Source organism: Papio anubis, chromosome 18, assembly GCF_008728515.1.
Source record: "Papio anubis isolate 15944 chromosome 18, Panubis1.0, whole genome shotgun sequence".
NCBI classification, from domain to species: domain Eukaryota; kingdom Metazoa; phylum Chordata; class Mammalia; order Primates; family Cercopithecidae; genus Papio; species Papio anubis.
In genome coordinates this window covers 4215331-4231622 of record NC_044993.1, presented here as the reverse complement: position 1 = coordinate 4231622, position 16292 = coordinate 4215331, and the positions used below count along the sequence as shown (strand labels likewise).

Genomic DNA, 16292 nt, shown 5'->3' with positions numbered 1-16292 from the left:
ATTAAAACTGGGGTGGGGGGTGAGCAAGAATGGGGAAGGGGAGGATGGAAAGTAGAGGAAGAGATGGCTTCCTTGCTCCTCTCTGGCAGCAGCGGGGCCGCCTGGTGCAGTCCTCTGCCACACCCTCTGCTGCTTACTGGGTGTGCAGCCTCAGGCAGTCACTTCTGCAGCCTGGGCCTTGGTTTCCTTGTCTGTCAAATGGAACTGTCATAGGGTTGCTGGGAAGGCAGATGTAAACTGCTCTAATTTGGGAATGAATGGTTTGATTCACTCATTCAATAAATGTTCACTGAAGGTTTCCTATGAATAAGTACCTCTCAGGTCAATCTGGTCAACAGAATGTTCTATGTTTACCAAACAACAACAACAAAAAACAAGTTAAGAACTTTTTTCATCATGGCTCTAATATTCTGCTAAGTATTAGCAAAAGCGTTCTGGTCTCCATAATACCCATGCAAGCAGGTGTTATCACCAAGAGGTAAGTTGCCCAAGGCCACAGAGCTAGAAAGTGGTACGGCTGGGATTTGCCCCCAGGAGGCTTTGGGAGCAGCACCCTAACCCCCAACAACACTAGCTCCCCCTGCTAGTGGAAATGGCAGGGGCTGTTGAAGCTCTGCCGGGTTATCTTAAGAATGGGGGCCAGGTGCGGCAGCTCATGCCTGGAATCCCAGCACTTTGGGAGGCTGAGGTGGGTGGCTCACTTGTGGTCAGGGGTTTGAGACAAGCCTGGCTAACATGGTGAAACCCCGTCTCTACCAAAAATATAAAAATTAGCTGGGCGTGGTGGTGGGTGCCTCTAATTCCAGCTACTCAGGAGGCTGAGGTGGGAGGATCACTTGAACCTGGGAGGCGGAGGTTGCAGTGAGCTGAGATCGCACTATTGCACTCCAGCCTGGGTGACAGAGAGAGACTGTCACACACACACACACACATAGAGAATGGGAAACAGGCACTGCTGGAAGCAAGAACAAGATTCTTTTTGAGAAAGTCCAGCCTTGAAGAAGAATCCATATTCTTAGTAACGAAGGGAATGCAGAGAGAAGAACCTGGAGGCTACTGAATCCTGGCTGACCTTAGAGGTTTCACTGAACTCCTCAGTGAGGGTGAGCACCCAGGGTGCTTGGTGGAACTTGGGGGTGCTGCCTTCAGGGGCCGAGAGGGCAGGCACCTGGGCCACAGAACGTCATGAGTATTCTGAACTGCAATTCTTTAGGTGTATTTATGGAATCTAGAATTTTTTCAGCCAGCACTAAATACAGGATGCTATTCTGCTTTACAAGGTAACACAGCAAGTGGGAGCCAAAGGGCTCCTCTAGTCAAACTCAAGTGGCCGCTGTGGGGGTGCCTGTCACTTGGCTCTGAAAGCAAAAGACCAAGGAGAACATGATTCTCAGCTGTTCTAAAGCTGGGCTAGATCTCCTATTCCACAGAAGTCTTCAGATCGCTTCTCCAATGGCAGCACTTCAGAAACCTGCAAGGAAACATCTTCTCTAAGAAGTTAATCCTAAAAGGGAAAAAAGGCTCCTCAGAAGAACAGTGATTCACTTTTTTTTTTTTTTTTTTTTTTGAGACAGAGTCTCACTCTGCTGCCTAGGCTGGAGTGCAGTGGTGTGATCTCGGCTCACTGCAACCTTCGCCTCCTGGGTTCAAGCAATTCTCCTGCCTCAGTCTCCCAAGTAGCTGGGACTACAGGTGCACTTCACCACACCCGGCTGCTTTTTGTGTTTTTAGTAGAGACGGGGTTTCACCATATTGGTCAGGCTGGTCTCGAACTCCTCACCTCAGGTGATCCACCCCCCTCGGCCTCCCAAAGTGCTGGGATTACAGTCATGAGCCACCACGCCCAGCCGGTGATTCACTTCTAAGAAACAACAAACTCAATTAGATATTATGTCCCATTCAAGGATATTGTGAGCATTTTAAGGAGTAACAAGTCAACTTTATGAGGATGAAAATATTTACATTATCTCCCAGATTCTGAGATGTATGGAAATGAAGTCAGATTAAGACACCACATACCTGAGAGTTGGCAGGGGCAACGCTAGCAATTCCTACCAGGCTTTTGATTGAACTGAAAAAAAAAAAAAAAAGTCCAATGCATAAGAGGCACTAAGAGTTGATGGGAAGCCTCAAGAAATGTCAATTACTAAAGCGGAAGTCTATTTTTAAGTTCAGCTATCTTCACTAAAATTGCTAAAAATGTCCATAGGGTATAGAGTTTGCTGCTCAAGGCTATTTTTCTGCTTCCATTTACCATGATGCCATAAAGTAGCTACTGTGGCAAGAGAAGTGTAATGCTAAAAAGGTGGTTTTGGAAACACTGTCTTGCCAATGCAAAACAAAACAAAAAAGGCAAGTGTGAAAAGCTGAGAAACACACTTTGCAGAAACAATAGGTTTTTCAACACAACTACCAGAAAAATACGCTATTAAAGTAATATCAGGACGGACTAGAGGATCACTTGAGCCCAGGAGTTCAAGGCTGCAACAAGCTATGATCCTGCCACTGCACTCCAGCCTGGGTGACAGAGCGAGACCTTGTCTAAAAACAAAATAAACCAAAGCTAATTATACAAGGACTTTTTACATCTAGGAGGCTTACAAATACCAGATCCATGGAAAATTGGCTTGAAAATTTAACAAAGATTTCTTAGTTTTCTGCTCTAAAGCAATCCAATTTCATTAGATTAGCAAAGTTGACTTTCCTTAGTAAGTGCACTGCTTTTTAGAGTATTTATGAAGTTACTATCTTTCACGTTTACTATCCTCGGATCTTAAAGGTAACCATGACTAGAAACAGAATATGACATTTTCATATAAACTAATAATGTATGTGTCTTACTTCTTAATGGATGGATGCTATGAAAGATGAAAATGGCGACCAGAATGACTGTAAGCAGACGGCTGGCTCTAAACACAGGTGTGTCTAAACGTACATCAACATAGGTGCAACCCCTTTCAGAGTTAGTTTTTTTTTTTTTTTTTTTTTTTTTTTAAGACATGGGGTCTTGCTAGTTGTCTAGGCTGGCCTCGAAATCCTGGGCTCAAACCATCCTTCTGCTCAGCCTCCTGAGTAGCTGGAACTACAGGTGCATAGCACTGGAGCTGGCTTCAACAATTGCAGGGCAGATTTTCAACATATAAACATACTTCGCATTGCTCCTCTAAGTCTTTTCCACAAAAAGGCAGAGTGAGTAAGTTTCCGGTGGGTCTGCAACAGGCTTGTTCTTTCATCCTGGGTGGGGCAAGATAGAGCCTAACTAAGCCCAGGGCCAGACTCTACTTTTTGGGGGAGGTGGTAAGAGGGAGGCAGCACAGGCCACACAGCACAGTGTGTGCAGACCAAGAGAGAGGGGCCAGCACAGGGTGTAAGGGCTCAGCAGAGGTTTCTGCTATTTTTACAAGGAATATAGGAGCGGCTATCTGCACTTTGGAAATCTGTTTTCGCTTTTCACAAATACATCCTTCCCTTCAGGGTATCTCACATGCTTTCTTTGGAAAATTTAAGCCTGACCCAGCCATAGACAGGGAACAGGTTATGGGACTTAAGCTTCGGCCTAAATCCAAAATAGAAGACAGCACATGCTCCTGGGAGGCAGGAGGAGAACCAAGCAAAATAATTCCGCGGGGAGGTGACAGAGGGAAAGCCACTTTGTTTTTTTTTTTTTTTTTTTTTTTTTGAGACGGAGTCTCGCTCTGTCGCCCAGGCTGGAGTGCAGTGGCCGGATCTCATCTCACTGCAAGCTCCGCCTCCTGGGTTCACGCCATTCTCCCGCCTCAGCCTCCCGAGTAGCTGGGACCACAGGCGCCCGCCACCTCGCCCGGCTAATTTTTTGTATTTTTTAGTAGAGACGGGGTTTCACCGTGTTAGCCAGCATGGTCTCGATCTCCTGACCTCGTGATCCGCCCGTCTCAGCCTCCCAAAGTGCTGGGATTACAGGCTTGAGCCACCGCGCCCGGCCGGGAAAGCCACTTTGAAAGGTTTATAGGAAGGCTGTATTGTTAAAATGCCTCCCAAACTAGCCCTCACCACACCTTCATTCCAAGTAGCTCTGCCAGTTCCCCTGGACTCCTAACTGGAGGTGGCCTACGCTGCTGTTTCAGTCTCAGGACAAAACAGCTTCTTACGCGCAAATGCTGGAGGTGATTCTTCTCCCTTTATGAAACAAACCCAAGCCCATTTGGAACAAGATCTCACTCCAGCTGTGATGTATTGGCATCTGAGGGCAGGGGAGAGAAGAGGGCTGCACAGGCACCTCACTCTTTCCTGTGCCCCCCATGTGAGAGAACGCCAGCTTAAAAAATCAAGAGTAAGAGGTATTTGAAGAAAGGGGAAGAGAGAATTTGGTGGATCCAATAAAGCACATTTATTGTAGCGATGTCTGAACTTTTTTCCTATGCGTTAAGAGAAAATAGTTACTGCTGTATCACAAACCCTTTCAGTAGGTCACACTGATTGTTACAAATTCCTCCATGGAGTCGAAGAAAAGACAGTAGGAAAGGTACCGCTCTCTGAACTTTGTACAAAATAATTCATATAAAACGGAAAAAAGGTAAAGGTACCATAAAGCTTCCCTCTAAGTTTCCTAAGGTTTGGTTAGAAAACTTGACCAAATGTTGTAAGTATAAAAAGTACAGACGTCACTCTGTACAACTTGGGAAGTCTAAGTCTTGTTTTCCTAATACAAAAGAAATGATCATTTCCCTTTCCTGGCCCTGCAGGCCATGTGAGCTTTCTGGGTGGCGGAAGAGTACCACCCTGAGCTCCTGTTACCAGCGATGTTTGCTTTTGCCCCTAAGGAGAAAGGCTTCTGTGGCATCAGTGGTGTCACTCCCATTGTGCAGAGCTGCAGCGCCTCTGTGAGCCGACACCGCGTGGAACAGTGCTGTTCACAGCCCAGCCTGACGACAGAAACACCCACACAGAGCTTCTCAAACAGCTCAGCACCGGCACTCCACGTGCCTACCCTGATCCCAGGACGCCTGGACGACATCAAAATTCAAACAGGATAAAAACTCACAAACACATTCATTGGAGTATAAGATGTGGGCTTTTTTTTTTAAAAAAAGATAGTTCAAAAGCCTTAAAAAGTATTCTCTCCAGATTATAAAAGGTTAGTTAAAACTGTTTAATAGGAACAATCTTGCACAAGCAGAAAGAGCTTTGATTTGGAGGATTATAGCAACATACAACTGAGAGAGTCCACAGGGACAGTCAGACGGGATGTCTGCACCTCTTCTAGAGACTCTGTTAAAAACACGACCGACTGAACATTCTGCCCCCTTTCAAGGCACATGCCACTTCTTAAAACGGTCAGCTTTCCACACAGGCTACAAGATATTTTATTTACATTTAAAAATAGGTTTTCTTCTTCAACGTAGTGGAAAGGCCTGGAGCCCAGTCATGGCGGTGCCTGCCTAGCACAGGTGCAGGACAGCTTTATTGATCTCTGGGTTTGTCCAGTCATTCCGAATGTCATCCAGGTGGTTATCGAAATCCACAAGCGTCTCGTAGGACCGGCTGTCCAGGAGTGAGGCTGAGATCCTCTGTGCCTCCGGCCAGTCTTCACAGTAGTCACTACGGGTCAAACATGAAGAAGTCAGCATCTAACAGTGAAAATGGGCAGCTTGTAACAGCATCAAGAGAGAAGGCCAGCCATATGCACAGTGGTATGAGGAGAGATGGCGCAGAGTACTCAGAAACATGGGCATTTCAAACGCATGAAGACGTACACAGCATAGAAAACATGGTTAATACGTGGAAGGGACTCCCTTCACATGGAATTTTGAGAAAGTTGGTGGCAGATGACTGAAGCTTTCTGAGTGGCCACAGATACACCAAAGCAAAGGCCTGGGAAGAAGAGTGTCTGTGCCCTAGGGCCTGGGGTGGGAAGACCTGTGAATACCACTGAGGTTCCCTCCACTGCCTGGAAGCGCTGGAGCACTGGGGCCTACAGGAGCTGGGGAATATGCTTGGTACCATGCCTCTGGAGAAAACACTAACTGAAAAACACAGGCTGGGCGAGAGCAGCTCTCGCGTGGCCAGGCGCTGACGAAGCCCCGCCTGCGCGGCGGCATAGGGCGCACTCACTGGTGTGGGTCTCTGCACCGCCATCTGTTCTCATGGTGCTCGTACACGTGGATCGTAGGCGCTACGCAGTCCATCGTAAACTTGGTGTTGTCTACCTGAGCACAAGGCAAAGGACATAGAATGAACAGAATGCTAGCCAAACAGCAGCAACAGGCGCCTCCTCGGGGCTCTCCCTGCAGCAGTGCCCATGCTGGCTGGGGCAGAGACTCTTCCCACAGAGCTGGTATGCAGAGTGGCGCGAGCGTCTGGCCTGAGGAAAACTGTTGTGTTAGGCAGGAAAATGTCAAGTCCTTCATTGTTTTTTCACAAAAGCGAAGCTTCCAAATATAACTTCTTCCCTCATCCTAGGATTCTGTCTGAATCAAGGCTGTTCAGCAAGGCCCCCAATGTCATCTGCTCACATACAAGTGCCTTCCTTCCCTGCGCCCCTAGAGGCCGTGCTGGCTGTTCTAATTCTGTGCTTCTCGCACTTGGCATGTTCAGATCAGAATCACCTAGAAGGTGTGTTAACATGAACTGCTGGGCCCCACCCCCCCATATTTCTGATTCAGTGGGATCTGGGGTGGGTGCCTGGGAATTCGCATTTCTAACAAGTTCCCAGGTGCTGCTGCTGGCAGGGGACCCCACTCCCACTTGTGTAGTGATGTGGGAGCACATAAGCCACGGTTTGGGATTCAACTGGTCTGCAGCTGGGAGAAAACTGCAAGAGGCGGCAATGGTCTCAAGCAGATAAATGAATGAAGGGGTTAGCGGAAAGGAAACCGCCGCAGAGCAAGCTCCATGTTGGTGAGGGGAGGTGTAAGGGCCTCCCGCATGCTGTACAGAAGCGACTTACCATGATGAGTGCAGTGTCGCTGAAGCCCTCGGCGATTCTGGAGGCCACCTTCTCTGCAACCTGGTTTGGACTGTCAAAGAAATAGTCAGGCTACCACATTCCAGTCAATGCCATCCAACACTGTTTACAAAAGGTACAGTCAACACCACCAAGACTTAACAAGCAATGACAGAAAGACTGGCGGAGTCAACAGGCTGCACGTGCTAGCTTCACCAGTTTACTTATTTAATTTTTTGGTAGAGACAGGGTCTTGCTCTGTTGCCCAAGCTGGAGTGCAGTGATGTAATCATAGCTCAATGTAACCTCAAATTCAAGCAATTCCACCATCTCTGCCTCCTGAGTAGCTGGGACTATAGGCACAGGCCACCACACCCAGTTACTTTTTAATGGTTTTTTTTTTTTGGTAGAGACGACGTCTTGCTATGTTGCCCAGGCTGGTCTTGAACTCCTGGCCTCAAGCAATCTTACTGCCTTGGCCTCCCAAAGTGCTTACAGGCATGGGCCACTGTGCCCAGCCTACTTATTTATTTATATTGCTGGGGAGAGTATAAGGGCAGTTCCCCACATATGAAGAAATCGCAGGGTCAGCACATCTGGAGTGCAACGGATGAACCTTGCCCTGGGAAAACCACCTTTGTGATCTTGGTGTTTCCCCTGCCAGGTAAATATGTTTTGCCCATTTAAAGTGGCTCTTGGTGATGACAGCCCCACTGTGATGGGTGTGGCCAGCAAGGACGGGGAACGCTGTTAGGTAATGGGGCGCATCATGCAAAGCAGGTCCTTGCCTCACTCCAACCAGAAAGCCCTGGTGATGGGATCCTGAGAGGCATCTCCTAACGGAAGGCTCCCAAGAACCTAGTGGAGAGTAGCCTGAAGCAGGCAGATAAACTCTACTGCAGGGCACCTGCCAGCCCCTGGGCCAAACCCCAAGTCTCCCGGGCTGGCCTTCTCCATCTGCACGCTAGCAAAGCAACCTGTCCACTGCAACAAGTAAGAGCAACCTCAGGGCAGCTGGCGGTCCATCACCCTTTGAGAAATTCTCAGCCTTTCCACATCTTCTCCATGCTCATGAGCCTTCCCTGCTGGTTCTGGCCCTGCCGCCATCCAACCCTGATAAATGCTACCTTTCTACCTTAAGTTAATAGAACTAATTACAGAGCAGCTCCTACACCATTCCTGCTCCATGTCTCCAAACACAAAGTTACTCTTCTAGCCTATGTCGGGAAGGGGCCTTCTCCTCAGGGCCTTATTTATATTCTTTCTGTGCCCGAGCCCCAGTTCTGCCTTCAAATCTGTGTAAGTCTTTATTTTCAGGGAAAAACAAAAGCATTGAACTGGTTCTCTCTAGCTGCTGTCCAGCCTCTCTCTTCCCTTCCACGCCTGTTTCTTCAACTTCTTTAACAAGCCGCTAGTCTTGCGCCATGTCCTCACCACAGCTCTGTGCAATCTGCCATCTACCCCATTCCCTTGCAGAGCAGCACCTGGAAGTCTCCTGACCACTGCCTGATGGCCCCAAGACTGCTACCCCCTCAAAAGCCTCCCTGCGGGAACCCACCACACTCAAGCAGGCCAGCCCATTTCCAGCCTCTCCAACCTGAGGCCACCTTTTCCTTTGCTCTTCCCCACCCTGCAGGTCACAGGTCCTTTCTCTGCCCTCCCTTCCTGCATTCTACCTGCCATTTATTTCCTTCAGGCTCTCACCTTAGGCAGGGGCTTCTAAAACTGCTTCCTAACTGGTCTCATAATTTCTAGGCTCGCTTGCTCTCTTTTTTAAAGAGATAGGGTCGGATGGGTGTAGTGGCTCATGCTTGTAATCCCAGCACTTTTGGAGGCTGAGGCAGGTGGATTACCTGAGGTCAGGAGTTTGAGACCAGCCTGGCCAACATGGTGAAACCCCGTCTCTACTAAAAATACAAAAATTAGCTGGGTGTGGTGGTGCACGTCTGTAGTCCCAGCTACTTGGTAGGCTGAGGCAGGAGAATCGCTTGAACCCAGCAGGCGGGGGTTGCAGCGAGCCAAGGTCATGCCACTGCACTCCAACCTGTGCGTGTCAAAAAAAAAAAAAAAAAGAGAGAGAGAGACAGTCTCGCTTCGTTGCCCAGGCTGGAGCATGGAGGTTATTCACAGGTGCGATCATGGCCATCAACTCCTGGTCTCAATCAATCCTCCTTGCTCAGCCTCACAAGCAGCTGAGACCACAGGCATGCGCTATGAAGCTCAGCTTAGGCTCTTCTTCTCCGATGTAACCTGAAGTTTCTCCCGAACTAAATTTTCCTAAAACAGAACTCCCATCGCATCCCCTGGTGCTGACGGCCCCACAGACTACTGCTCACCACTGCCTGCAAGATGAAGGCTGCCATTCTCAGGCTGGCAGAGGCAGGCCTTCGTCATGGTGAACTGAGCTACCATGCTCAGCCACAGGGGCAATGCTGTGTATTCCATGTCAGGAAATCTGCCTACATGTCATCTCCCTCACATGCCCATCTTTTCCTGACACTGTCCCCTGTCTGGCCCTCCACACCAAGCCCTCCTTATTGAATTGCTTCCCCTCTTTCAGGGCACAGAAGACATGTCACCCTCGCCACAAAGCCCTGCTAAACCGCCCTGGACGAGGCTCCCTGCCCTGTTGGAGCTCTGAGGATTTATTTCTAAGAGGCTCTAACACAGAGCCATGGCACGTGCTGCTTTCCTTCTGTGCATCTTATCTGCCCCGCACAATCAAGAGTTTCAGCTTTTTGTGGCAGGGACCAAGCCATCCATCTTTCTTTCTTTTTTTTTTTTTTGAGGCGGAGTCTAGCTCTGTTGCCCAGGCCAGAGTGCAGTGGCACGATCTCGGCTCACTGCAAGCTCTGCCTTCTGGGTTCACGCCATTCTCCTGCCTCAGCCTCCCAAGGAGTTGGGACTACAGGCGCTCACCACCACGCCCAGCTAATTTTTTGTATTTTTAGTAGAGACAGGGTTTCACCGTGTTAGCCAGAATGGTAGCGATTTCCTGACCTCGTGATCCACCCACCTCGGCCTCCCAAAGTGCTGGGATTACAGGCGTGAGCCACCGCGCCCGGCCCCATCTTTCTTTTAACAGTCATAAAAATACATGGATTATTGTGAGTTATTTAACAAAGCACACAATATACAATTACAATCCTTTCCTTGTGATTAGGCTAAAAAAATTAATGTTTTAAAAAATTACTTTATATGATTATTCTATTTTCATTTTCAAAATTGACAAAGTGATGTACTGATTATAGGGCTGCAGTGTTAAGAAAAATATGGCTTAAAAATGTGACTGTGTTAAGAAAAATATGACTTAAGAGGGAAGGTGAGATTTTCCAGGTAGAAGTCAATCGTATTGAAGAAAGCAGTGTGATAGCTGCACCTAGCGCAGAGGGAAGGCAGTGCTTCACTGCACTGACCAGGACTCAGTGGGCGCCAGGTCCCTACAGCACTGATGGTAAATGGTGAGGAGCGAGTACAGAGCCCTCAGAAGGCCTGCCCGTGTACCCACCTCTGCCTGCTCCTGCATTTGCTGAGGAACTTGGAAAGCAAAAGGCAGGGCCACTTGCCATGAAGAGCTTGCAAAGCCCTTACCCTCGTACTTAACAATGATCATGCTGGTCAGGGATTTTTATTGGGAAGAGGATAAAGAAACCTTATTAAAAAGAAAAGCTACCATTTTAGATGCTCAAGAATTCTAAGCATATATCTTTCTGTTCACTGATTTTTAGATGGGGTCTTGTTCCGTTGCCCAGGCTGGAGTACAGTGGCGAGATCATGGCTCACTGCAGCCTCAACTGCCCAGGCTCAAGTCATCTTCCCACCCCACCCTCCCTTGTAGCTGGGACCACAGGCGTAGGCCACCATGTCCAGCTAATTTTTGTATTTTTTTGTAGAGATGAGGTCTTGCTATGTTGCCCAGACTGGTCTTGAACTCCTGGCTCAAGTGACCCTCCCGCCTTGGCCTCTGAAAGTGCTGGGATTACAGGTGTGATCCACCATGCCTGGCCTAAAATTTATTATTTTAAAAGAAGTTTAAAACTTTGTGGCCGGGCGCGGTGGCTCACGCCTGTAATCCCAGCACTTTGGGAGGCTTAGGTGGGCAGATCACGAGGTCAGGAGATGGAGATCATCCTGGATAACACAGTGAAACCCCGTCTCCACTAAAAAATATAAAAAAATTAGCCTAGCGTGGTGGTGGGCGCCTGTAGTCCCAGCTACTTCGGAGGCTGAGGCAGGAGAATGGTGTGAACCAGGGGACGGATCTTACAGTGAACTGAGATCGCACCACTGCACTCCAGCCTGGGTGACAGAGCAAGCCTCCACCTCCAAATAAACTAAACTAAACTAAAATAAAATAAAAAATAAACTAAACTGGCCGGGCGCGGTGGCTCAAACCTGTAATCCCAGCACTTTGGGAGGCCGAGACGGGTGGATCACGAGGTCAGGAGATCGAGACCATCCTGGCTAACCCGGTGAAACCCCGTCTCTACTAAAAAAAAAAAATACAAAAAACTAGCCGGGCGAGGTGGCGGGCGCTTGTAGTCCCAGCTACTCGGGAGGCTGAGCCAGGAGAATGGCGTAAACCCGGGAGGCGGAGCTTGCAGTGGGCTGGAATCCCGCCACAAAAATCCAGCCAGGGCGAAAGAGCGAAACACCATCCACAAAAAAAAAAAAAAAAAATAAACTACACTAAAGTAAACTAAAGTAAACTAAAGTAAAGTAAAGTAAAGTAAAGTAAAGTAAAAAGTAAAGTAAAAAGTAAAGTAAAGTAAAGTAAAATACAATACAATACAATACAATACAATACAATACAATACAATAAAATAAAATAAAAATTGTAGTTGGCCAGGTGTGGTGGCTCATGCCTGTAATCCTAGCACTTTGGGAGGCCGAGGCGGGTGGCTCACTTGAGGTCAGGAGTTCGAGACCAGCCTAGCCAACATGGTGAAAGCCCGTCTCTATTAAAAATACAAAAACTAGCCAGGCGTGGTGGCGGGTGCCTGTAATTCCAGCTACTCGGGAGGCTGAGACAGGAGAATAGTTTGAACCCGGGAGGCGGAGGTTGCAGTGAGGTAAGATCATGCCACTGCACTCCAGCCTGGGTGACAGAGTGAGGCTCTGTCTGCTCCCCACCCACCCCCCAAAAAATCTGTAGTTAATGAACTGTCAAAGTATCTGAAAGAGCTGCCAACTTTGCATTTCTCTGTCTTAGGCACTGAATCTCCAATACTGATCCACTTCATCCTGAATGAAGACTGCCCCCGCTGTCGTTCCTGCTGTCAGGAACTCCTTGTTCCTAGAAAGACACAGCTGCCAACCGAAACTGCAGGCACCCTGAAGGCAGACCCCTCTGCTCACCCTCCCAACAGCACCATGTTGGGCCAGCGTGTAGGTGCCATCTTACGCTGTGTATCTAAAAGCTTCTTCCTGAATGTCTGCCTCAGGCCAGGGCTCTCTGCCGGGCACTGAAACCTGCCCATATCAAATGCTAACTATGAAGCAAAACACTGGTCAACAACGAATCATATAATAAAACTTGATAGAATGACCTAAGGTTTAGGAAATTCATAAAAGTTATAAACACTACATTAGAAAAATAATAGAAAAAGTCATCGCAGCACTAGTAACAGCACCAGCCACTACTGTAAACCAAGCACAAGGCCAAACACGCTGCGCTATTTCATTCTGTCCTCACGACTACTCTCTGAGGCACGAACTCAGCTCCATTCTATAGATAGGGCCACGGAGGCCCAAGGAGGCTAATCAGTAAGTCACCTAGAATTTGAATCCAGGTCTACTTGGCTCCAATTCATGCTGCAAGACACTGTGAATCAGGCAATATTTCTAGAATAAGAGTAAATTTTCAGCTAGGTCTGGCTGAAGAGAGGGGAAGGTTTTCCAGCAAAAGCAAAACCATACTTAAGTCAGAAGTTGGCAAGATCCTAGCTCCTAAGCTCCCAAGCCATGTGGCCTCTGAGAAGCCACCTTCTCTGGCTGGAGTTTCTTCACTTGTGCATTGCTGTGAGGATGAAATAAAATGACCCAAACAGAGCCCAAGGATAGGACAGCATTAACTACCTGAGGTTTCCTCCTCAAACAACTGGGCACACCGGGGGGTGGATTCCCTATTCCAGGGTGGCAGACCCCTACCTAAGGTTTATCCTCTCTACACATCTGACAAATGGCTGCTCGGGATGCATTTAAAAGTCTATTAATGAAGGACTGCAAAACCTCCTGGAGGATGCAGAAGGACGTGGACTAGGTGAGGACAGGGACGACATTCTAGAAGGAAGGTATGGAGAGCAGGAAAACTGTGTCTGAGTAGGATAATTCCAGGTTGGGCTGTAACGAGGTCAGCACAGAGGTAAGAACGTGAGGGCTGCGAGCCAGATGAGGTGTGTGCAGAGAGGAGGACAGGACAGCCTGCACGGGTTCATGTGGGGTGACCACATCAGACATGGATTTGCTCGTGAGGGGTTAAGGAAAGGGAGGCCCCTGCACTCATTTGACAACCTGATGCCATTCCCACTTGCCCAGTCTCCTCTCCCTTCTGCAGGGACAGCCGCGGGAGACACTGCTTGGTCCAGGAACACGTTCCTGCCAAGGGCGCTCCCCACTGCTTGCAAGGTGAAGTTCAAAATGCTTCTGAGCACGGAGGAGCCCTTAGGTGTGGCCCAACCTACCTGTGCAGCCTTACTTCCTAGCATCTCCCTCCATGTGGGCATGGCCCCAGCCACTGCCACGTCTTCACCTGTGTCTTCTATCCCTCAACCAGGAATGCTGACCTTCTGGTCTCTACATCTGCACTTGACAAGGCCCTGCCCACTCTCGAGGGCCTGGTTTACAGGACATCGTGCCCTGTGGCTTCTGGGATCATTCTACCAGGTCTAAGTCTCCCGGCCCCTGCCGCCAAGCCCCCTGCAGGGGCCGCTGTCCTGCACTGCAGCCTGCGTTTGCACTGTCCTTCATGTTTAACTCAGCCACAGGAGGGCAAGGGCCAGAGGACTGCGCTTTCCCCAGCCCACGCCTAGTCTTTCATGTAACAAAGACTAAGATGGATGTGGCCCTGTGGGTAGGCTCTCGCTCAGTGAAGGACAGGAGACACGGAGTCATCAACAAAGGGTGGCAGGCAATATCAAACAGAGGACATCCCAGTGAGAGTCAGAAGAGATGTGCTGAAGCCGGACAGGCCAGTGCTGCTCATGGGCTCAGAGGAAGCAGCAGCAGAGCCAGCGTGCATGAGGCTTCCATGCGCTCCCAACCACCCCAGCAGACGCTTCAGTGGACTGACTTTGAGCGCCGCATCTCCTAGGACATCTGCCTCCCTCAGGATCCAGTGCGTGGACCCAGCCCTCCAAAAGGGTAAGATAATTATGTTTCTAAATTTGGGTTTCTTTTATAATACCATGTTTCTCATCAGAAACACTGGTGCCTCATCAGTGATAGCAATGCGGTCACCAGCTTACAGTATTATTTCCAAAGTGCTCAAGCTCACCTTCTCATCTGTGCTGAGCAAGCAGACCCAATGGCAGGGCCTTTCACTGCACCCCCATCTCCCTGGACACTGGAGGGTCGGCTCTATCCGACAACATGAGGAAGCCACGTCAGGGCAGCATGACGCATGCCCCTGTTATATACTGTGTGGACTTTCCAGCTGCCCGTCTGGCTTCTGGCTGGGTTAAGCCAAAGGAAAATGAAAGAGGGACATCAGGTACTGACTGCTCTGGGCCACCCCTCCCCAGATGGGAGGCCATGTCAGGCTGGCTGTGGCCACCTGCCTAAGGGCACTGCTCTTCTCAAGGTGGACTTCTTTACCCAGCACCTTCCTCCCCACCCTCTGGACTGTTGTCGCCAGTCTTGGTTACTGCACGACCCCCTGTGCGTTCTCTTGTCTACGGCCCATGACTTGTGAACAGCCTGCTTATTAAGCCCTTCTCAGATGATCCCAACCCAAGCGCGTCCTCTGTTTTTCTGTTGGGACCAAGATGACACAGACATACAGAAAAATTCTCAGCTTTGTTATTAGTGAGAGCCCCAGTGGGGCAAGGATCCGGATAAAAGGAAGAAAGAACCAGCATAAATGGGGCAGCAAATACCACATTTTCATCAGAGTACTGACCCCAAACCTACAGGCTGGTCTATTTGCTGGCAAATAGAGCAGCATTCCTTCCCAGTGCTCTGCCCACCACCACCCCTAGTCTGGGAAGAGGAAGCAAGGCAGAGCTGAGCAGGGACAGAAACCGGAACCCTGACTGTCGCTTTCATTGTATGAATTCCCTTCATGCAAAATAAAAAAGACACAGAACAGAATCCCAAAGTTAATAGAAATGTTTGGAATTTCTGTTGTTTGGAATTATCCACACCACAGTTCGCCTCAGATACTATAAATAAGCACAGAGGGAAGGGGCATGGGTCTCACAGGTTTCATATCTGGTCGAAAAGCACATGAGAGACAGGCTCTGCCTGTCACGTGCTCACTTCCTCGCCTACAGACGGTTCCGCATCCACGTACCTGGCATCCTTCACTCGCTCATTAGCTTGATAATAACCAGCAATCACGTAGCTATGATCTTTGCACCATGAATCAATCTGAAAGAGGAACAAAAATTGGGAAAACATGAATGATTCTCCCTTAAATATCAAGTCGCAAAAACCACAGATCTCACTCCCACATGGTGGGACAAGACATGACAGGATCTTAATCCTCATACCCTGCTCCCCACAAGAAAGGCTAGGACTCAGGAAAACATGGTCAGGAAGGGCAGGACTTTGACCGTAAGGAATGACCGCTTGCCTCAGTCCCAGTGAGAGGACCCTTTGTCCACAGGTTTGGTACAGCGCTGCAGAGAGTCGGAAGGAAAATAATCTTTATCCACCTTCTTTTATAAAGAACCGGGGCTTTAGAAATCCTTAAAATGATTTAAATCATTATCCTTCAGAGTTAAGGAAACAAAGCTTAGAGAGGTTCTAAGTTTGCGCAACCAGGTAGGAACAGAGCCAGAAGGGGAATCTCAGTCTCTTTCAAAACAAGTCGTTTAGGCCAAGTGCAGTGGCTCACGCCTGTAATACCAGCACCTTGGGACGCTGAGGTGGGCGGATCACCTGAGGTCAAGGGTTCGAGACAATATGGAGAAACCCCCATCTCTACTAAAAATAAAAAAATTAGCTGGGCATGGTGGTGGGTGCTTGTAATCCCAGCTACTTGGGAGGCTGAGGCAGGAGAATCACCCGAACCCCAGAGTGGGAGGTTGCAGTGAGCCAAGATCATGCCACTGCACTCCAGCCTGGGCAACAAGAGCGAAACTCTGTCTTCAAAAAAAAAAAAAAAAAAGGTCTTTTCATACTTGATCTCAGCATTCTAAGCATCACA

The 16292-nt window shown here is 48.8% G+C and overlaps 1 protein-coding gene and 1 pseudogene across 2 annotated transcripts in view; both read right to left on the bottom strand.

Moving 5' to 3' along the window:
- Positions 1-4354: 4354 nt before the first annotated feature.
- The window catches only part of EMC8 (ER membrane protein complex subunit 8), a 22485-nt gene continuing 10547 nt past the window's right edge, over positions 4355-16292 (bottom strand). Inside the window, exons 2-5 of one of the 2 annotated variants that reach the window (XM_003917266.5) lie at positions 15435-15511; positions 6926-6995; positions 6091-6185; positions 4355-5577 (exon numbers count right to left, since the gene is read on the bottom strand). In XM_003917266.5, coding sequence (XP_003917315.1) covers positions 5418-5577; positions 6091-6185; positions 6926-6995; positions 15435-15511 — 402 coding nt within the window. In that variant the 3' untranslated portion in view covers positions 4355-5417. The remainder of the gene's footprint in view (positions 5578-6090; positions 6186-6925; positions 6996-15434; positions 15512-16292) is intronic. The other variant, XM_009196988.4, reaches the window with a different exon arrangement.
- Positions 7462-7594, bottom strand: LOC116271399 (annotated as a pseudogene).